At 42.2% G+C, this 22,762-nt stretch overlaps 1 protein-coding gene across 5 annotated transcripts; it reads right to left on the reverse strand.

Moving 5' to 3' along the window:
* Positions 1-5,328: 5,328 nt before the first annotated feature.
* Positions 5,329-22,712, reverse strand: klhl7 (kelch-like family member 7). Of its 5 annotated transcripts, none has more exons than XM_007903249.2 (12): positions 22,632-22,684; positions 16,332-16,441; positions 13,646-13,748; positions 13,435-13,528; positions 12,353-12,477; positions 10,689-10,864; positions 9,818-9,992; positions 9,326-9,468; positions 8,997-9,237; positions 8,627-8,828; positions 7,734-7,831; positions 5,329-6,097 (listed from the first exon to the last, which is right to left on the reverse strand). In XM_007903249.2, exons 2-12 carry the CDS (start codon positions 16,359-16,361, stop codon positions 5,814-5,816), a joined length of 1,671 nt encoding a protein of 556 aa, XP_007901440.1. In that variant the 5' UTR covers positions 16,362-16,441; positions 22,632-22,684; the 3' UTR covers positions 5,329-5,813. The 5 variants fall into 5 exon arrangements, with proteins under 5 accessions (XP_007901440.1, XP_007901443.1, XP_007901441.1 ...); XM_007903252.2 differs by lacking the exon at positions 22,632-22,684 and adding an exon at positions 18,985-19,005; XM_007903250.1 differs by lacking the exon at positions 22,632-22,684 and adding an exon at positions 18,128-18,163.
* Positions 22,713-22,762: the final 50 nt, after the last annotated feature.

The raw sequence follows: 22,762 nt of genomic DNA on the forward strand, positions 1-22,762 counted from the left end.
GCCAGATCTAGGTGATAGGCATGTATGAAAACAGAACCCACAATAAAATGGAGAGGGAAAAGCTCTGGTTCCAGTCTCTTCTGCACTTAATCACCGTGTTTGGAAGGTGTCAGTAAATCCCTATTCTGATGAGCTGTCAACTGCAGCTGTTGCAAGAAGTCCTAAGCCAGGTGCTTCTGTCCAAGTAGAGGGGTAGTGAATATGAGTGAAGGAAGAGGAAATCAAATGTCACTCTGTTCACTCCCTAGCTGTTGTTTCCAAAGATGGTAGGTTACATACTTAAATGTAGATAGTTTGTATTGTGGGAAGATCAGGGAGATAATAAAAATAACTTTTTCAAAAACAAAAAGTTATTTGTCAATTATTAATAGTATTAATTCCGGTTTATATAATAAACCTTGCATTTGATGAAGTCTTATGTCATCAAGACATCTCAAAGCACTTCACAGCATATATTGTAAAGTGGTGTGACTGTGTGTATTTTGTGGGTGAACATTGCAGCCAATATGCGCGCAGCAATGTCCCACAAACAGTCATGGAGTGAGTACCCAATTTTATTTAGGGGGTTGTTGGCTAGACATGGGGAGAAACTCCCTTCTCTTTTCATGGGATCTTTAACATCCACCTGGTCAAGCAGACAGGACCTCAGTTTAACATCTCATCTGAAGGATGGCACCTCTGACAATGCATTACAGTAACATCTTTCCAAATTTATTATATTTTTTAGTGGCACAGTCTCAACTAATGTTGGCCAACCAGCGGCGCGCATGCCACATGGTGGCAAGGCATGCTCTTGGTACTGGCACGTGAGGGGCAGCAGCGAAGGGCAGCAGTGAGGGGCAACAGAAAGGGAGAGCATCATCAATTTCGTTATCATCAATTAAAAAAATCAGAATCTGATTTCTTCACTAATTAATTCCTTTGAAGCCCATTTTCAAGATTTTAAAGAAGACAATATAGCACTTTGCGCCAACCCTTATTCTCTTTTGGACACTGAGGTTGGACATTATCCACCAGAAATGCAGTTGGAAATTTTGAAACTTACAAATCATTCAGGCCTACATAGCAAATTCAAAGAAATGTGTGCTTCTCCAGTAAGCCAGGACTTGAAGTTGTTTTGGAAATTCGTCCTAAGAGTGATTTTCCTAAATTGCATGGCCATGCTCTTCAACATATGTGCAGATTCAGATCAACCTACACCTGTGAGCAGTCCTTTTCCACTATGAACTTCATAAAAAATACCGTTCCAAACTAACAGATGATCACCTTAATAGTTTTTTTCTACTGGTGTGCTCAATACTGAATCCAAATATTGAAGATATCATGAACAAAAAACAAATTCAGAAGCCTGATTAAGTAACTTGTTTGATATTTTATTGTGAATTTCTTAATAAATGCATCTTTCTTTTCCAGTAATATTATCTTTCCAAATTTATTATATTTTTTAGTGGCACAGCGATATGTCTTGAGCTCACACAGTGGTACACCTTAGCAAAAGGTTGGTCATCACTAGTCTAGACTACATGGGTTCCAAGTCCCAATGTGGGGCTTGAACCCACAACCCTTTGATTCAATGAGGCAATAGTGCTAACCAACTGAGCCAGGCTGACACACAAGGTTTATATTACAGAAGCCATTTCTGTATTTAAAAGGAAAATATCCCAGACAACACACAACTGTGGTTTAATTTTAAAAATAAAAGCAAACTTTATTAAGACAGTTGAATTATATAATTGACAAAATGGAATAAAATAGTGCAAAATCATTTCCATTCAGGTACACTGCACCTCAATAAGATCATTTTAGCAAAGAGAAACAGCTTGCACATAATAGCAATTTATTGACAAGAAATTGGGAAAGAGCAGAATCCATACAATAAGTTTCCTCTGAAATGGAGTAAGGCTGCATTGCAAACATTATCAATTTTGAAGAACTGATCAGACAGTTCCAGTAAACACAATCCATTCAGATCAGTTCTTTATGACCTGGATACTGTAAATGAAATAATGTTCACATGTTCAAAAGCTTTTCTCTTGAAGCATCTCTAGTTTTGGAGCAACAGGTTCCCAATTTCAAACATTAAATTTTGTAGGATAAAAGTTAGGCACAAATATCTTACAGCATTATTATTAAGCTAGGTGTAGTGTACACTCAATACTCTCCACTTGGGAAGTTACCAATCACAGTCGCGTTGTTAGGAAAGGAGAGGAAATCACATGGAGGCAAGATGCTTCAGATATATAAATCAGATGTAATCACCTATGATCCACCCCCTAGGGCTAGATTCAGAGAGATCTGGGAGTAGATGGCTCTCTCACTGCCTTGGCTGCAAATAATGCATGACATGAAAGTGCACAGAAGAATCTAAAATTGAGATGTGCGTTCCCCACAACCAAAAAAAATCTTAATTGAAAAGGGAATTTGTGCTTCCTTTAGACCATAGTCTGCCAGCAGTCCTGCCGATAATGTAGAAGTAGCTGGTTAACCTTGAAATGAATGTGACTGAACATGTTTGGTTGCTGGACCCTTCTTCCGCAATGCTTATAATACAAAAGTTTCAATAGTAAAAGAGGCACAACATTTAATAGTGTAAATGAACAGGATTTTAACAGTCAATTCTAATCTCATTTCTTGAGGTTATCACGTGGTAAAACATTTAATGCGTTAGGCATTTCTCCATTTAACAGGTTGGTTTCAAACACAATCTCATGTTGTTCTTAAATAATAACTTATTTCAACTTAAATGGAGATTAGCAACATAAATCTTTAATACTGAACTGTTAATTGGATGGGGTTCTAATACAGGATCCACGCAACGCACACAATCTCTTTAGTTTAAAGAATAACTAAATACAGTACTGGTTTCAAGTGCTGTATAAATCCTATCCAATTGGATTCCAACAGGTTTTCACTTTATGCCATGCTAATAATACTTGATTATTTACCCCACAAACATTTTTGCAAAAAGTAAACAGTGGGAGATTAGCTGCAACTTGTCTAATGAAAAATATTAATTAGCTCAGATCTCTGTTATAGATACAAATAGCATCAGACACAGGGTCTGATCACTAAAATTAAAATTCATACTCTTACTGTAGACTTGTGACCCTCTGAATATCAGCAAAGTAGAACTGCATAAGCCAGACAAGACTTGTGGGGTTGGGTAAAGTCTCTCAAAAAAATTGAAGGAAGGGGCAGAAAAAACAAAAGTCATCAAAATCAATCGATTTAATAGAATGAATGTTTCATCAGAACTTACCTGCTGGCACAATGATGAGTTTACAGTAATGAGGTCTCATATGGAGTCCTGTAGCTCAGTGGTTAGAGCACTTGCCTCGCATGCGAGAGACCTGGGTTTGATTCCCAGCAGATCAAAATGTTGGGCAAGTTTCCTTACTTCACACGGCTCTGTTTACCTAGCAGTAAGTAGGAACCCGGTTGTTAGTCGATTGGCAGATCGCTTTTCCGGGGGAAATAATTCCTTCAAAAAAAATTAATAAATTGGTCACTTCAATCCACGACTGTTTGTGGGACACTGCTGTGCATAATTGGCTGCCGCGTTTCACCCACTAAATATACAATCAATTCACTTTATAGTATATTCTGTGAAGCGCTTTGAGACATCTCAAAGACGTAATAAGGCGCTATATCAAATGCAAGGATTATTATTATAACTGTGTTGCTATCAACCTCAGGCAGGTCATATAAAAACATAAGAAATGCTAGGCGAAAAAGACCAAGGTCCATCTAGTTTGCCTTCCATCTTCCTGGCAGTCGCGTGCACACATGTCCCGAACTACCTATGTACTATATCCCATAATGTTATTTCCTAAAAGAAAACTATCTAATCTGTGTTTGAAAGAATCAACATTTTTTGTTTCAACCGTCTGTTCCACAGGTTCACTATTTGCTCACTGAAATAGTGTTTGCGTAGATTTGTTCCGAATTTACCCCCCTTCAATTGCAGGCCGTGCCTTCTGGTTTTACTAATCTGGACAAGTTGAAACAGCCTGTCATGATCTATATTGTCTTGCCACTTTAGAATCTTAAAGACAGCAATTATGTCACCTCTCAATCTCTTTTCGAGCATGAACATGCCCAATTTACTTAGTCGTTCCTTTACTTAGTCCATTCCCTCAACCATTTTGGTTGCACTCCTTTGTATCTTCACGATTTCTCCAATATCCTTTTTGTACTGTGGCGACCAGAACTGTACACAGTACTCTAAGTATGGCCTCACCAATGATTTATACAGTGGCAGGATTACCCCACTATTTTGGCTTGCTATTGATCTTTTGATAAATCCCAACATCTGGTTTGTTTTACTCACTGACAGAGCATTGTTGGGAGAGCTTCAATTTATTGTCAAATTAACAGAAATTTAAAAAAATGTTTTTAAAAATAGTTAAGAGGATGTTGCATTTTCCCTTCTCAGTTTGTTCACTTTTACTTTAGCATCAAAGCAGCAACAACAACTTGGACTTATATAGCGCACTCCACGCAGGGTAGGGTCTCAGTGCGCTTGTTGAAGGAACATAGTGTGCTCAATTATCTCTCTCTCTCTCTCTCTCTCTATATATATATATATATATATATGTGTGTCAGGCAATACACGGCAAATCCAATGAGTCAAACTTGAGCAGAACAGAGAAGTCTATAAAATGCATCTCATTCCTTCCTCTCAAAATGGTACTTTTTAAAAAATAGCTTGCAATAACAATAAACTGACTGACAGACTGCGACAATGCTTAGTCAAAATTTGTTAATTTTAGATGGAAATTAAAAATGTTTTCCCTTATTATTCAATTAGCATCCCAGGTCAGGAATAGTACCAATTCAAGGCAGGATACTGAACTGTTAACTTAATTACTAAAGGGGCTGAGTGGAGAAACCGCTCAAACTCATTTCATTTTAGATTCTTTGTAGCTCTCAAAGAGGGGAGACTTTCACCTAATCAGTCTGGGCTGAATGCAAATCCAAGTCTCAGAAATAAAAATGCAGAATGATTCTCTACCGGCCATTCTGATTTTCTTTATAGCCCTATTTCATTTTTTTTAAAAATGCTTTTTAAAAATCCGAGCCTTTATGTAAGATATATGCACTGGCACGCAGTGGCAGAAATAAGCATAGCGTTCTAGGAACCGACTCTGTACGGCGATCACTTGTAACACAGCAGCAACATCCATGTTTTTCCTAGCCCAATGTAGGAAAAGTAACGTTGAAGAGAAGAGGGGCAGCAGGATGAAAAATTCTAATTATATGTTAACTATCACTACCTACCTGTAGTGCTATTTATGAGTCATCAACAAAATATTCCTCATATGGATCTGATAATCAAGGGTCAATTTATTCTTTCAGTTTCATAAGTTAAGACATTATCCCCACTCAAAAATATTTTAATCGCCACTTGGGCCATCCAGTTATAAAAGAGCCTTCACCTCTGAATGCCCATTTTAACATTCAAAAATACAATTTTCAAACATTTGTTTTTAAAAAAACTATTACTTACTCCCTCTACCATACAGAGGTGAGATTTTATGTGAAATCAGAATTGAAGTCAAAATCACAAGTTTCCCAAGTTCTAATGTTGAGCTACTGAAAATAACCTTTTTTTTAAAAAAGCAATTGAAACAAAATTGCTGCAACATTCAACAGCTAACCTTAGAAATTCTTGGAAAATAAGTCAGAATAGTAGCGTCACAAGAAGAAACCTTGAAGGAAACAGGAAATCTCTCTGAATAACAGTTTTAGGCAGCACAAGCAATTTCGACAGACACCATCCTCTGAAGCTCTGCTGCATTTTCCTCTTTCCTTTAGGTTTCGAGTTTCTCTTCATTAGCACCACACGTGTCGACCACACATATAAGACAGCTGGTCACAGGGAAAGCACGGACCTTGGAGTTAGTTGTCCATTTGTCTACTTCAGTGTTATACTCCAAAATATGGCCCAATCGGCCAACACCCTGGAAACCAGCCAAGACATAGATTATGAAGCCAACTGCTGCACATTTAACAGTCACCCCTTTCCAGGGCATCGTTGATACCATTTTCCAGTCATTTGTTTTAATATCATAATATTCTATGGAATCCAGCCCACCTGGAACAAAAATGCACAATGATCAATTACATTTTCTTGCTCAGTACAAATAAATAAATCATCTTTGATAATTAATTCTTGCATTTGATAATAGTGTCTTTCAGGTGGGGAGAGACTCAATGTTCAACAACATTTACTGTAAAGTTGGGTGGTACAACCTTTTGGCTGCCGTGGGCTGGAATCCCTATTTGAGAAAGGTCTTTGGGCTGGATTAGTAATATTTTGTGTTTCTCTTCCAGAAACATAATAACATTTACACAGAGTCTTGGCTTGACACTGCCGGCTGGGCACCTGAGCTGGGGGTGGAAGCAGAGGGAGGTGGGATGGGAGGGGAAAAGATGACTAAAAGTGAGCTCAAAGAATTAAGTCTTGATGTGCCTTAAAAGAGGGGAGGGAGTCGGAGGGACTCCAAGAATGGAGCTCCAGATATAATGGGGTAAAGTGGCGATGGTGGGGCAAATGGACTGAGGGTGGGGGCATGAAGCAAGCCAGGGGACATGTTTGTTCTACAAATGGAACGGCCGGGTTGGGAGGTCGCAGAGGGAGGGTGGGGAGGGGGAAATGAAGGACGTAGAGGAGTTTTTCACTGGGGGAAGGGGGAGCTTTGTGAGGAAACTGCACGTCACTCCGTCTGTCCTCTCTCACAATCACTCTCTCTTTACCCCTTTGTCAATCACTCTCTCTCAATCTCCCCACCCCCTGCTCACTCTCTCTCACACACACTCTCTCTCCTCCACTCTCTCCATCACTCTCTCCCCCTCACACTCACTCTCTCAATCCCTCCCTCTCTGAGACGCTACCCTGCGCGGAGGGCGCTATATAAGTGCAAGTTGCTGTTTCTTTCTCTCCCCTCCCTCACACTCTCTCTCCCCACTTCTCTGTCATTCACTCTCTGCTTCTCTCACGCATGCTCTCTCTCTCTATCAGTATCTTTTCCTCTCCCCTCTCTCTCCTCCTCCCTCATTCTCTCTCCCCCTCAGCTGCGCAGTTCACTATCTGCAGTGACAGGGGCTGATAATTGGTAAGAGATGCGCTTGTTTTCCTGACAAACTGCAATAATGGTCGATATTATTTTCACTCTCTGCACTGCATCTCCCCAAACCCCTGCTCCTGCCACTGCCCTGGGAGGATGTTTACCAGGGAGGGAGGGAGCAGAAGTTGTAATGTTGGAAATGGTCTTGAGCCGGATAAAGTCACTCGCAGGGCCGGATGCAACCTGTGGGTCGCCTGTTGGACCACACTGCTGTAAGTGTAGTGGCTTTATAGTCCAGTGATCAAATGTAAACACTAAAAGATTTGCTGAAACAACAAATAGTGTTTTGTAACTAACATAACTTTGCCGCAGAAGCACATAGATGGGCCAAATTTATACCATTTTATACCACGACTATATGATACAACCAAGCAATGTTACTGTTCCCAGAATGTATGAAAAGAATAATATGTTTGTTTATCTAGGATTCTAGGTCATCTTAACCATCATTAAATTGAAACTTAATTCTCTTCTTGGTTGAGAGTTGTCGTAAAAAGATAGATGTTGCCTTTTTTGAGACCACTCACAGGGCAATTCCCGCGTATCAATGACGTGACATTCACAATCATTGTTATACAGAGGGTATAAACAAAGCAGACATACCAAGTCCGTTTTGGCCGCCGATAGCATAGATTCTATCATTTACAAACACTAATCCATGGTTCTTTCTGGCCTCAAGCATTGCTGCAAGTTCTGTCCACCTGTCGGATAATAACAAGAATACAAAATTAACAGGTTGCTTTCCCTCACCAATTATTTCCAATTCATTCAATGCAACAACAATTAACATTTATAATGGCACCTTTCACATTGGAAGGAAGGCTCAAAGTGCTTCATCCAACTGAATTGTAGTTCTATGTCAGATTTAAGGGGGGAGGGGGGGTGGAATGAGGACAGGAAACTTCATAGTTGAGTCAATGGTTTTAACAATCATGTCTATTTACATAGCATTCACATATGGCCGGGTACTCTTATAAGATTCCTTCTCTCCCTCAACATTGCTTTCCTCACAAACGCACCACATAAGTACATGACGGCACATGACCGGCACATATTCATTCTGCCTTTCCCAAACCAATAGTATCTTAATGTGATTGAACATGTTTTTAAAATGCAGAGATTACTCCAGGTTTAAGCAAATCCCTCCTAAACTGTTTCAAGATTTTCTTCTGAAAATGTTACCAACCCACATTACATCAGTTGAGCGCACTGCTCATCCACTCATTTAAATTCTCCAATTCTGTGAACACTAGAAACAGCCAAAGTCTAACAATTGTAGGCTGGTTGAGTTGTGAATGGCTGGCACATAAACTGGTGTATTTCGCTTGTTTGGAAAGGACACATCAAACTCTACCCGATCTCATTATCATAAGCATCATGTGCACATACAGTTAGGGAAATACATTTTGTTACAGGGAAAATATACGTTTTAGTAACCAGAGTAACTTTGAAGTGACTACAGTGAGATTCTAGGTTTTGCAGGTACAGGTACTTACGATTCAGTGGCAGGATTATAAACTTCACAGGAATTCAGGACTCTTCCAGACACGTTGTTTCCTAAACTTCCACCACACACATAGATGAGGCCTTTAGCCTCCACCATGCCATGGCTGCATCGAGGGGTCAGCATGCTGGGCTTGGTGTGCCAATTCTCTGTTCTTGTGTCATAGCACTCAAACAGATACAGGGCAGAATTTCCTAAAGAGAGGAAGAAAAATAAAATCAATGATTTTTTATTAACTAGAATGTAGAAGAATTACAGAACAGTCATCGGGAACAGGAGACTTTAAGAGCGGTGTCTAATGGGGGAGTGGGAAGGTGTCCCTTGTACGGAGCATTCATTAAACAATGTGGTTATTAACTCACCAACTTCAGAGCCTCCGGATGTGTAAATCTTGCCCTCGGCAGCACAGGCAGCAAGGCTGTCTCGAGGGGTGGGTGGGCCCAGCTTGGAGTACCAGCTATCTTTAGCAACATTGTAACAGTCCATCCGCTTGATAGGAAAGAGCTGTGAGCCTCCCAAAATATAAACCACATTGTCCCAGAAGACACAGGCTGCATCCCGACGTTTCTCAAACGGGCAACGAATGTCTGTCCAAGCATAGTCCTGTGAAGACAATAACATTTCTAACTCACAAAACCACTGTCATTTAGAACTGAAATTTGTGGGTTACGTCATGGATTTTCACACTTACTTTAGGGTTAAAGTAGCGGCAAGACTGTGGCTGAGACCCACCAAACAATGCAATCCGATAATCATGTTTCTTTTGCCGTGGTCGGGTACTTTCTCCCAACTCTTCCCTGTCCTCTGGAGACAGAAGATGGTACCGCATCCCACCTACGGACAGAAACACTTACAGATCACATAATATGCAAAATATAAAGTGAATTCACTTCACAGTATATTCTGTGAAGCGCTTTGAGACGTCTCAAAGACATGATAAGGTGCTATATCAAATGCAAGGATTATTATTATTAATATTATTATAACCATAATTCACCTAGCACCATCCCAAGCTAAATGTGTCTGTAAGGGTTTGCAAAGAAAATACAATTTAGTCAAAGTCTCATCTCAGTAGAGCTCAGGATATCGTATGTTGGGCAAATATTTTGAAGTGACCAAATGCAGAATGTTAGCGCACTGAGTCTACCTGTGATTTAAGAAAAAATAGCAATTACATACTTACTGATAACCATTTTGAGACACTCTGGATTGTCCTGTATGAGTGATTCTGCTTGGACAGTTTTACTTAAGAGATTCTTAGAGATGAGGGGAAATCTGACTTTTGCCAAAATGTCAACCATATACAGCTGTCGATTGGGTTCGTCGTACTTCAGCCACCGGACTGCTGCGTCATACACCTGATGTGGAATGGAAACAAAGTGCTGCAAATCAGTAAACTTTACACTACATCCAAGTGTCCTCTCACAGTGTCTAAATGTCAGGCTAACTCAGCTGATACCACTCTCACCTCAGATCAAGATCAAAATTGGGACTTTGAGGGCAGAGTAGATGGACACTCAAATGCAGTTCAGGGGAAGCGCTACATTGCTTGAAGTTCTGTTAAACTGAGGACCTGTCTCCTTGTTCAGGTAAACGATTAAAAATCCAGAAAGTAGTTTCTCCCAGGGCATGGCCAACAATCTCCCAAATAAAATTAGTCAATCACTTCATGATTGTTTGTGAGGCATTCCTGTGCTCAAAAGGGCTGCTGCATTGACCTACAAATACAGCCACTCCACTTTACAGTAAAATCCTATGAAGTGCTTTGAGACATCCTTCCAATGTGAAAGGCACTATGCCAAATGCAAGAATTATTATCACTATTATTATAACTTTCAAAACCCTCCTAAGCATACTTCTTTGGCTTATTCTCTATAAAGCGCTTTGAAATGTTTAACTACATGAAAGGCGCCATACAAGTGCAAGTTGGTGTTGTTGGAAAAAAANTCCAATGATTAGTTCCCTCTTTGCACCTTCCAGTGCCAATATAGGATTGCCAAACATCCTGCCATGTATATGCTTAAGAAAAGCAGGTGAACATGACCTGTTAGTACCTGGTCTTCTGCTCGAACAGTCAGTGCATCTTGCTTTAGCAGGTGTGTCACCCTTTTGACATCCAGCTGCAGAAACTCGTCGGTTTTGTAAACCTCAGTGAAATGCTGATGGATGAAAGCATCGGCTGAAGTCTTCAGCTCTGGGCAATCAAGGCATTCTGCCAACACACTTATTCCTATGAACAAAACACAAGCAGTGAATATTTTGCCCAATACATCCATTCATCCAAAATAAAAATGACTACAGAACAAAAATAAGCTCTAATTCCAATCACAAATGAATACAATGTTATATAATTAAAGACGCTAACAGAAATTCATGTATTTTTAGACTGGGTGCTGAGACAACACTACATATGTCATTCTACCTCTGGAGGGGAGAATATTCCTTTGAAACCTTTAATTGACAATGTGAGGTTTTAAATCTTTAATTACACATGCCTAAAATTCACATAGAATTAAATATTTAATCTAAAAGGCTGTTTTTTAGAATAGAAGTATGCAGATGTATTGAATCTGTAGCAACAAGCTACTTTCTACCAATCCAGTCTAAAAATCCAAAGTTACATAACCGTATAAATCCTTGAAATACTACATTTTTAGTATTTATTTTTTAAAAGAAAAAGCAATATTTAAATAAACAATAATTGATTTTCATGACTATACAAGACAGCATAACCAGTTGCTTAGAATCTGGAGGCTAAAATGTTAGGGAGAGATTAATAAAATGTTTAGCCCCCTCCCCTATCACAGGCATATGAAGTAACTGACAGCATCAGCTTTGCTGAACCAGTGACCAAATCATATCATTGAGCAGCCCTGTGAAGAGATTAACCCCATTGCTTCTGTAACAAGTGTCACCGGTTTATAGCTTCAAAGCGAGGACAACAAAAATAAACAGGATTTTTTAAAAAGTAAATGGGTGATGGGCATACGTACACGTTCCAATTACACGTGATGAAACAAGGAACAATAAAAGGTTTCAAAAAATAACAATAAATTGCATAGATTTAATATATAATGAAATATACATGTCAAAAAAATCTTCTGAGAAGCTGAATGGGTAGGCTGCATGGACCAATGGTCTATCCACTCTCACCTCAAAGACACTATGTTTCGTCCACAAAATATGCACAATCACACACCACGTTACAGTGTATTGTGATACGCTCTGAGCCATCTCAACAAAGTGATAAGGTGTTATATCAAATGCAAGGATTATTATTACAATAAAATGTTACATTTATATAGCACCTTCACATCAGAAGGCTGTGCCAAAGTTGCTATTATTAGTATTAATAACAAGTATTAACAATATTAATTAATAATATTCATAATTATTAATAATAATTCAAATTAATAATTAATACGTGTCATTAATAATAATGCAAAGGAAAATATTTTGCTAATGTTAAATCAAAGAAAACATCAAAAAACTCAGTAGCCAAATGTTGCCAGATTTTATAAATTTTCTCCTTCAGTATGTATCCCAAGGTCATCAGACACAATGTTAATTTTTTTGTTAATTTTGTCACATATAAGAGAATAGAGACACAGGAGAAAGCCACATAGCAGGATTGAAGGTTTGAAAGATGCACTGTTACATTGCTTATCATCAGTACAATGATTATACAATACTTTCCACATACAAATCAACAACATACCCAAACAATTGGAAGCATCAATTTGCTCTTTGAGGAACTCAACACACATTTTCTTCACTGGTTCAATCTGATACTGGTTTGCTGCATCCAACAGCGATTGAACATTGTTGCTGTTAACAGAGATCCTGTAAATATATATTAAAAAATAATCAAAATTTTCTACCACTTGGTGGTACAGTGCAGTGAAAACATACTGAATGAGCCTCAGATCACTGGAGCTTTGAAGCAATCTACTTGATTTGTTCTCTTTCTTCAAGATTTATAGAATTGGATGTAGCAGTTTCAGCTTGCCTTAATTGATAGCATTCTCGCCTTTGAGTTCAAGCCTTTGAGCTCATATAGTCCAGGCTGACACTCCAATGCAGTACTGGGGGTGTGCTGCATTGTTGGAGGTGCCATCCTTCAGATGAAACGTGAAACTGAGGTCAGTCTGTCTGTTTCATGTGGATGTTAAAGATCCAATCACACTAATCTGTAGCGTGGAGTCCTGTAGCTTAGTGATTAGAGAATGCGCTTCCATCATTTCTCAAACCTAGGACTCTGGGTTCGATTCCCAGCAGGGACAAACATTATGGCAAGTTTCCTTACTCCACACACCTCAGTTTACCTAGCATTAAGCAGGAACCTAGTTGTTAGTCGATTGGCGGATCGCTTTTCCGGGGGTAACAATTCGTTCAAAATAAAAATAATTTGGTCACTCAATTGTTTGTGGGACATTGTTGCGTGCAATTCGCTGCTGCGTTTTGTCCACAAAATATACAGTCAATTCACTTTACAATATATTGTGTGAAGAGCTTTGAAACGTCTCAAAGATGTGATAAGGCGCTATATCAAATGCAAGTATTATTATTACCAAAAAGAGAAGGGAATTTCTCGCGGTGTCCTGGCCGACTATCCCCCAAATACAATTGGTTAATTAACTCCATGGCTGTTTATAGGAAATTGCCGTGAGCGAACTGGCTACCAGTAAATCCCAGCATACAAAAAGCAATGTTTTTGAAGACTGAACTATTCAACAACAACTTGCATTTATATAACGCCCCCCAAGCAGGGTAATGTCACAGAGCTCTTATTTTACCCACCTTGCAGTATATGCAAACTCCACCAGCAGTTCAATTATATCAGGTTCTGCATCTTTGAGTTCAACTTCGTAAGACTTTGATTCAAGCATATTTGCTACCAGGAAAAAAAAGCAGAGCACAGCATTACGGATTATTTCATTGATTGGGCAACACAGTGAGGAGAAATATTACTGATTTGTGGATCTACTGAACTGATGGTAAATAAACTCACTGGTAAACATCAGACTGAAAAAGTGGCTCGCAGCTGCAAGGACAACTCGATGAGCTGGGATGTTCCTATCTGACACCACCAGAATTACATCACATAGAGTTTTCTGAAAAGGAAACAGAGGTGAATGTTTGAGCAGGCACAGTATGTCAAAGTAAGAAACTTCACCAACTAATATGGCAAACTGAAGACATCTAGAGAAAGATTATACAGTAATCAAAGCAGAGCAGGAAGGTCTCAGGTTCAACTATGCTTCATTAGTGGATCTCAGCATCACTGGGTTACCAGAGGTGTAAAAAAAATGAGAAAACGTTCTTTCTCCTTAATCGTGTTGCGAGTTCAAGCCCCATATCAGGTCTTTAAGCTCAGTCTAGCCTGATATTTCCATGCAGTACTCAGGAGGATTGCATTACGAGAGGTGCCAACCTACGAATGAGACATTAAACTTAGGTCCCATCTGCCTGTTCAAGTGGACATTAAAGATCCCATGATATTATTTAAAAAGAGAAATTTCTCCCCATGTTCTGGCCAACAATCCCCTAAATGAAATTGGTCATTAACTTCATTGCTATTTGCTCTCATTGCTGTGTGCAAATTGGCTCCTGTGTTCATCTACAAATATATATAGGGATATAGGAACAGGAATAGGCCATTCAGCCCCTTGAGCCTGATCCGCCATTCTATCAGATCATGGCTGATCTGTATTTCCACTCCAATTACGCATACACAATATACAATTACATGTGCATTACAATTAACAGTAAAATCCTGTGAAGCACTTAGACTTTTTGAAAACATAATAAAGGCCTATATCAAATGCACAAATTATTATTATCTATTATTAACCTTTTGTGTAGTCCAATGGATGACACTGGAATTGCCATGAGATTTTTCCAGAGGAAGAATAGGTAGAGCACTACATGCTAAATGATAAAAATATACAAGGAGTAGAAGAGCAGAGACCTAGGAGTTAACAAACATAAATCTTTAAAGGTGGGAACGCTGGTGGACAAAGCTGTGAAGAAAGCTAATGGGATTCTAGGATTTATAAATAGCGAAATAGAATAGGAACAAAACTCATGATGCTTAATCTGTATAAATCATTACTTAAGAGTATTCTGGGTTCTGTAGCTCAGTGTTTAGACAAATCGCCTCGCAAATGAGAAACCTGGGTTTGATTCCCGGCAGAGCTAAACTTTAGGCAAGTTTCCTTACCCCACACGCTTCTATTTACCTAGCAGTAAATAGGAACCTGGTTGTTAGTCGATTGGGGGATCGGTTTCCGGGGGTAATAATTTCTTCAAAAAAAAACTGGTCATTCAATCCAAGACTGTTTGTGGGACACTGCTGTGTGCAATTGACTGCTGTGTTTCACCCACAAAATATACAGTCAATTCACTTTACAGTATATTCTGTGAAGTCCTTTGAGTGTTTTGGCTGCATATGGGTTAAGGTACATTAGGAGGTGGTCAATGTAGCAGAGGTGGAGGAAGGTAGTCCTTATCAGGGAATGGATGTGGTGAAGGAAGGTGGTCCTTGTCAGGGAATGGATGTGGTGAAGGAAGGACAGCTGTGTGTCGAACCTGACATCTAGGTTTAGGTTGAGCACTGGTTCGGTAAGTCTGAGGGATATGCCAGGGAGGTTAGAGGCGCAGGACAGAAGAAGTTGACGGGTACCCATGAGTATGGCTTTGTTTTGTCAACATTGAGTTGTTGGAAGTTTTCACTCATTTAGGCCCTGATATCTGCCATCGGTGGATCTGGAGTCCCAGCTGGAGAAGTAGCTTTATGTGTTATCTGCATACATGTGGAAGTTTACCCCATGTCTACTGATGACATCGCTAAGAGGAAGCATATAGATGAGGAAGAGGAGGGGCCCAAGGATGGAGCCCTGGGGTATACCACAGGTGACTGGGTGGGGGTGGGAGGAGAAATCATTTGAAGAGACAAAATGGAGGCAGTTTGTAAGGTTGGACTAACCAAGGTAGTGCAGTCCTACTGAGGTGGATAAGGAGAGGCGGGAGATGAGGATGGTGTGGTCAAAGAGGAAGGTCTTCAGGTGTGATCTGAAGACGGGCAAGGAGGTTGTCAGGAAGGATGGTTGAGGCCAGAGCAATTTTTTAAAAAAAGCTTGTGGTTGTGATGGGAGAATAGTATTCTACAAGGATCAGATCAAATAATAATAATCGGGAGGACGTCCCAAAGCGCTTCACAGAACACACTGTAAAGTGAATTGACTGTATATTTGTGGGCGAACGCGGCAGCCAATTGCACACAGCAATGTCCCACAAACAGTCGTAGATTGAAAATGACCAATTTATTATTGTTTTAGTTTTGGAGGGATTATTATTAGGGCTCTGTGTGGAGTAAGGAAACTTGCCCAAGGTTTCGCCCTCTGCCTGGAATTGAACTCAGGTCTCTCGAGCAAAGCGAGTGCTCTAACCACTGAGCTACAGGACTCCACACAAATGGGCCAAGAGGGCATAATGGGCCAAGAGGGCATAATGGAATTTCTCCCACAAATATACAGTCAATTCACTTTACAGTGTGTTCTGTGAAGCACTTTGGGACGTCCTCCCGACGTGAAAAGCGCTATATCAAATGCAAGGATTATTATTATTATAATCTTCATCCAAACCAATCTTGTGAGAAGCAAATTGGGGAAGGTGGGGAGGGGAGCAATCCTTACCTGCTTTCTCATATTATTCATGACTCCCATAAAAGTTGCCAGAAGTTTAGCTTCTTCTCTGGCTGCAAATTTCTTCTCACTTTTCTTCTTGCCACCCCCTTTCTCTGTGCCTACAGAGGCCATGGCAACATGGAGCAGAGTGATAGAGTGTGTGTGTGAGTGAGAGGCAGCCACAGAAAATAGGGAACTGCAAAAAACGTGCACACATCACAAAGCCAATCACTCAACTGGGAGGGGGTGGGGGGCAAATAAATCAGGAGGGGTGGGGGCGGGGGTTTAGATCAGAGGGGGGGGTCTCCCCAAATTAGGTGTGTGGGGAGGGGGAATGCCTAAATCAGGTGGGGGGTGGTCAGCATTCACACAGTCACTGAAATTGCACAGGACAGGAAATCATCCCAACCCTCTGCTCTGTTCTATTTTGTTTTTAAGAACCCTCTACAAAGTAACTAAATGTTACACAGGAGGAGGGAAGCAAAGGTGCATTCTGTAATTGTTTCAACAGCACAGAGGCAGGAGCCAGGGACAGGGGGAGAGACAGGGACAGGGGGAGAGACAGGGGAGAGGCAGGGACAGGGGGAGAGACAGGGACAGAGACAGGGACAGGGGGAGAGACAGGGACAGAGACAGGGACAGGGGGAGAGACAGGGACAGAGACAGGGACAGGGGGAGAGACAGGGGAGAGGCAGGGGCAGGGGGGAGAGGCAGGGGCAGGGGGAGAGGCAGGAGCAGGGGGGAGAGGCAGGGGAGAGGCAGGGGCAGGGGGAGAGGCAGGGGCAGGGGGAGAGGCAGGAGCAGGGGGAGAGGCAGGGCAGGGGAGAGGCAGGAGCAGGGGGAGAGGCAGGAGCAGGGGAGGGCAGGGGGAGAGGCAGGGCAGGGGGAGAGGCAGGGCAGGGGGAGAGGCAGGAGCAGGGGGAGAGGCAGGGCAGGGGGGAGAGGCAGGAGCAGGGGGAGAGGCAGGAGCAGGGGGAGAGGCAGGGGCAGGGGGGAGAGGCAGGAGCAGGGGGGAGAGGCAGGCAGGGAGAGGCAGGGGGGGAGAGGCAGGAGCAGGGGGGAGAGGCAGGGCAGGGGAGAGGCAGGGGCAGGGGGAGAGGCAGGGCAGGGGGAGAGGCAGGGAGGGGAGAGGCAGGGGGAGAGGCAGGGGAGGGGAGAGGCAGGGGGAGAGGCAGGGCAGGGGGAGAGGCAGGGGCAGGGGGAGAGGCAGGGGAGAGGCAGGGCAGGGGGAGAGGCAGGGCAGGGGGGAGGCAGGGGGGAGAGGCAGGGGAGGGGAGAGGCAGGGCAGGGGGAGAGGCAGGGGAGGGGGGAGAGGCAGGGCAGGGGGAGGGCAGGGGGAGGGCAGGGGGGAGAGGCAGGGGGAGGGGGAGAGGCAGGACAGGGGGAGAGGCAGGGGGAGGGAGGGAGGGGAGAGCAGGGCAGGGGGAGAGGCAGGGGCAGGGCAGCTGACTGATTGCAAGGCGATGCCCGGTGAGAGGGAGAGGGACAGACACAGGGAGGGGAGAGGGAGGTGTTGGGGAAGTTGCCGCGTCTCTGCAATGGCTGTTGGTCCAGCGCGGGGCGGGTCGGGTCGGGTTGTGCTGTGGTTTGTTGCTGCTCTGTCCCTCTGTGTGTGTGTGTGTCTGTGTCTGTCTGTCTGTGTGTGTGGTGTGTGTGTTCACGGGGCAGACGCTGCTCGGCAGCAATCACTGCGGCAAAGAGATGGCTTCAGCTCCCGCTCCCCATCCCCTCCCCCCCCCAACACACACACACACACACATACACACACACATACACAAAAGATAAGAGGTAAAGAAAATCCAAACCTATCCTAAAACTGCCCGCACTCAGCACGATGGCGCCCTCTCAGGGTCTGTGCTGCAAGAGCCAAACACATGAGCAGGAATGCCTGACCCCCTTTGGGTGTCTCCCAATCCCTCAGCCATTCCTTTCCTTTCCTCCCTCTCTCCCTCTCTCTCTCCCCCTCCCTCACTTATGTAGATCTGTTGCTGGACTTGTTGGTTGTTTTTTTCCGCGCGCGCCATTCTATTGTTCTACTCATTTTCCGCGCACAGGAATGATAAAAATAATAGTCCTTGCGATTCGGTATTCTCGCCTTATCACGTCGTTGAGACGTCGCAAAGCGCTTCACGGAATCGACTGCGAAGCGAATCGACTGTTATGTTTGTAGGCAAAAGAATAAACAAAAGAAAAAAGATACACGGTAAAGTGAATTGACTATATTTTGTGGGCAGAACACAGCAGCCAATTGCGTACTGCAGTGTCCCAGAAACAGTGGATTGAGGGACCAATTTATTTATTTTAAACAGATTATTACCTCTGGAAAGTGATCCACCAATCGACTAACAACTGGATTCTTACTTCCTGTTAGGTAAACAGAGGTATGTGCAGTAAAGAAACTTGTCTAAGATTTTGCCTTGGAATCGAACCCTGGCCCTCTTGCTTGTGAGGAGAGTGCTCTAACCAATACACTACAGGACTCCGCATGTGCAAAGTCAGGTGCTAGGAACTCTTGCAAATTTGAAATTAAAACTAAACAATATGTACTGGACTGGAAATGCAAGAGATAGGTGATAGAATCAGAAATTCACAGAATAGAAGGAGGCAATTTGGCCCATCGAGTCTGCACCGGCTCTCAGATCCTGGAGTCTCTTCACCTCACCTCTTCCCTCGCCTCCTTCAAGGTCTGTCTCAAAACCTTCCTCCTTGACCATGCCTTCGGTCATCTTCCTCCACTTTCACATTCAAAACTTTGAAAACAGCATATTTTATCATTTCAAAATCTCATTTATATTCTTGCAATTCTGCTGCTGGCTGTGTTACTTCATCTACATAAATAGCAGGAGTATCAGCAGTCCTGAGTAGATTTGTGAAGAATGTCCGTGTAGACACTCCCTCAATGGTAGTGTTACCCTTTCAATATATAGAAATGAATGCCAGCACCCTCCAGTGGACTGAAGAGGTTTGAATGTAGTGTACTATGCAATTAAGGTCAAGTGAATAAGAATAACAAATTACATTTGTATAACACCTTTCACATCGGGAGGACATCACAAAGTGCTGAATTCAACATGAAAAGAAATATACAGGTCCAAATTGGCCAAACATTGTAGAGTTAATGGAAGAATTTGGAGAATAAAATAGCTGAACTAAAATACGAGAGAAATTATGTAGGTTTTTCTAAATTAATGATTCACTATGAAAACCTTAACTGCTACTTTACTCTGTATGTTCTGTTATTTTAAATTGCTTTAAGGCACCATTATTACAGTTCAGAATTTTAGTTCTTCTGTGCATCAGCCAAAAAGGCAGAAATGTATGTCAGAGCTTCCTCAATCCTGTCACGAGCTATTTCACTTGCAACCTGCTGATCCCCTGCCCATTTTGGGTGCCGTTGAAGTGCCAAAGTGAATTGAACTTGAGTTCAATTCCAGGCAGGGCGAAACCTTGGGCAAGTTTCCTTACTCCACACAGAGCCTAATAATAATCCCTCCAAAACAAAACAATAATAAATTAGTCATTTTCAATCCATGACTGTTTGTGGGACATTGCTGTGCGCAATTGGCTGCTGGGTTCGCCCACAAATATACAGTCAATTCACTTTACAGTATATTCTGTGAAGCGCTTTGGGACGTCTAGAAAACGTGAAAAGCGCTATATTAAATGCAAGGATTATTATTATTATTAAAGTGAAGTGTTTTCCTGGAGGAAAGTTGACAGCTGCAGAATCTGAATGTTGATAGTGGAAATGCTGGGTAAAATTTGGAGTTATTCCATATGTTTGCCTAATTCATTTACAACTGTTACGTCTTGAAGAAAGAATGATACATGCTCCTGTAGAATAGCCCAACATGACAGATTGAACAGCGGTACAACGAAGAAGAGTTTTCTTTAACTTAAGCATTCTTTTCCTAGAGTTACATAGATTGATATGGCACCAAATCATTTGGCCCAACTAGACTGTGCTGGTGTTTATAATAATAATCCTTGCATTTGATATAGCACCTTTCACGTCTTCTAGATGTCTCAAAGCGCTTTTATGCTCCATACGAGCCCCCACCCCTCTAAACCCTACTAATCTTCTCCTCATGTATGCACAAAAGCCATTTCCGTATGCATTTGTTATACCATCTCTAATCAGATCTTGCTCTACCGTAGTCTCTTTTTTGTACAAAGAGTAACATCCCACATTTTCTTTACCGATAAGCCTAGAACAGGTTCAGCTAAAAGACCTGGCTACTGTTTGTGGACTCAAATTACAACTTATTGCAACATAGGGCACACATTCAGAATTGCTAGACCTTGACAATCAAGGCGGATAATACTCTTTCTTCAATCTCGCCCACAAAACAGCAGTCACTACACTTTATAGTAGATCCTTTTGAAGTGCTTTGAGACATCGTCCTGAAAGGTGCTTTTCCAAATGTAAGGATTATTATAATCATCTCACACTTATGTAAGAAACCATTTTTTAAGAAAAGCTGCTTTGAAACAAGACCAGTTCTTCAAAATGTCTGAGAAACACACTTTCCAAATCAAGTGTTGGACAAGTGGGATAACGTTAAATGTAACCCAGCATCACAATAACAAAACTACATTTGTATCATCACCTGGCTGGTCAACATTCAGATTCTGCAGCTGTCAACTTTCCTCCAGGAGAGTTGACAACTGCAGTTCACTTCTTTGACCCTATAACCCCTCAGCTCATCTATGAGATCCACGGTACTTCGAACTTCCCCTCAACTATTCCTGTTCCTGTGGCATTGCTCAAAGTGCTCAAAACAACATCACCTTTCTCAACTACCAGAGGCATATAGACCCTTTCATCAATGCCACTCAAAATGGGTAGTTGAGCAGCTGGTGGATTGCAAGTGGAATAGCTCGAGGCGAGGTCAAGGAATCTGTGGCATACATTGCTACCTTTTTTGGCAGAGGCAAAGAAGAACTAAAATTCTGAGCAGGAATAATGTTGCCTGAAACCTGAAGCTTACCAAAAATCTAAAACTGTCTCAAGTGACCGTACTATTTCATCTATTTGAGGTACTGCTGGACTCTACCCCGCTAAAACTGCGTAGCTTGCCACTGGCTAGCAAGCCTATCTTCTGCTTGTCCAGCCTAGGACCACCCTACCTGTTAGGGTTGCAGGGTTAACAGAAGTTGAGTAGGAAGAGTCCTTGCCCTCAGTGACATTTAGGGTAATATATGTTGGGAGAGTTACCATGATTTAAATTGTACCCTTGACCTTTGATTTAGGCCAGTAGTAGCCAACCCATGGCCCGCGGGACAAAAGTATCAAGACGTGGCCCACTGAATATTCACACCAGTCGAGGTAATTCTGTGTTGAATCAATACTTTGTTTCCAGTAGCTACCGAGTAGCGATATTCACAGTGTAGCCATAAATCAAGAAATATTCAATCAAGAAAGATGTATTTGGTTAGCTGACCAAAAAGTTTGGCCACCACTGCTTTAGGCTAACGGGCAAAACTGTGCTAAAATAATTGGCATGTGTCCTCAGCCTTTATACTGCACTGTGTGTGTGTCCTCAGCCTTTATACTGCACTGTGTGTGTGTCCTCAGCCTCTATACTGCACTGTGTGTGTGTCCTCAGCCTTTATACTGCACTGTGTGTGTGTCCTCAGCCTTTATACTGCACTGTGTGTGTGTGTCCTCAGCCTTTATACTGCACTGTGTGTGTGTCCTCAGCCTTTATACTGCACTGTGTGTGTGTCCTCAGCCTTTATACTGCACTGTGTGTGTCCTCAGCCTTTATACTGCACTGTGTGTGTGTCCTCAGCCTTTATACTGCACTGTGTGTGTGTCCTCAGCCTTTATACTGCACTGTGTGTGTGTCCTCAGCCTTTATACTGCACTGTGTGTGTGTCCTCAGCCTCTATACTGCACTGTGTGTGTGTCCTCAGCCTTTATACTGCACTGTGTGTGTGTCCTCAGCCTTTATACTGCACTGTGTGTGTGTCCTCAGCCTTTATACTGCACTGTGTGTGTGTCCTCAGCCTTTATACTGCACTGTGTGTGTGTCCTCAGCCTCTATGCTGCACTGTGTGTGTGTCCTCAGCCTCTATGCTGCACTGTGTGTGTGTCCTCAGCCTCTATGCTGCACTCTGTGTCCTCAGCCTCTATGCTGCACTGTGTGTCCTCAGTCTCTATGCTGCACTGTGTGTGTTCTTCACTCCCTGAATTGCACTCCATTATATGCATTCCCCACTCACTGCGCGTATTCCTCACTTCACTCCCTGCGATGTACTGCGTGTGCTCTTCACTCCCTGCTCTGCACAGGACGTGTTATTCACCTTTGCACTGTCGGTAATCTTCATTCCCAGCTCTGCCCACACCTGTGGCACTGTTTTTTTTTGCGCTGAAAGTAAAACAGGGACCAGAGAACTTCCAAGTCCAGGAACAGACCTGTGGGCCGAGGTGACGT

The sequence above is a fragment of the Callorhinchus milii genome, unplaced genomic scaffold, assembly GCF_018977255.1.
Source record: "Callorhinchus milii isolate IMCB2004 unplaced genomic scaffold, IMCB_Cmil_1.0 Scaffold2, whole genome shotgun sequence".
Taxonomy (NCBI): domain Eukaryota; kingdom Metazoa; phylum Chordata; class Chondrichthyes; order Chimaeriformes; family Callorhinchidae; genus Callorhinchus; species Callorhinchus milii.

What these genes read in the sequence shown, in the direction of transcription:
- klhl7 (XM_007903245.2), bottom strand. Translation starts at nt 16,454, where the DNA reads ATGGCCTCTGTAGGCACAGAGAAAGGGGGTGGCAAGAAGAAAAGTGAG. An exon ending in TGAATAATATGAGAAAGCAG is followed by an intron (nt 13,749 to 16,331) that starts GTAAGGATTGCT and finishes TTTCCTTTTCAG; the next exon opens with AAAACTCTATGTGATGTAAT. An exon ending in TTTCAGTCTGATGTTTACCA is followed by an intron (nt 13,529 to 13,645) that starts GTGAGTTTATTT and finishes TTTTCCTGGTAG; the next exon opens with CAAATATGCTTGAATCAAAG.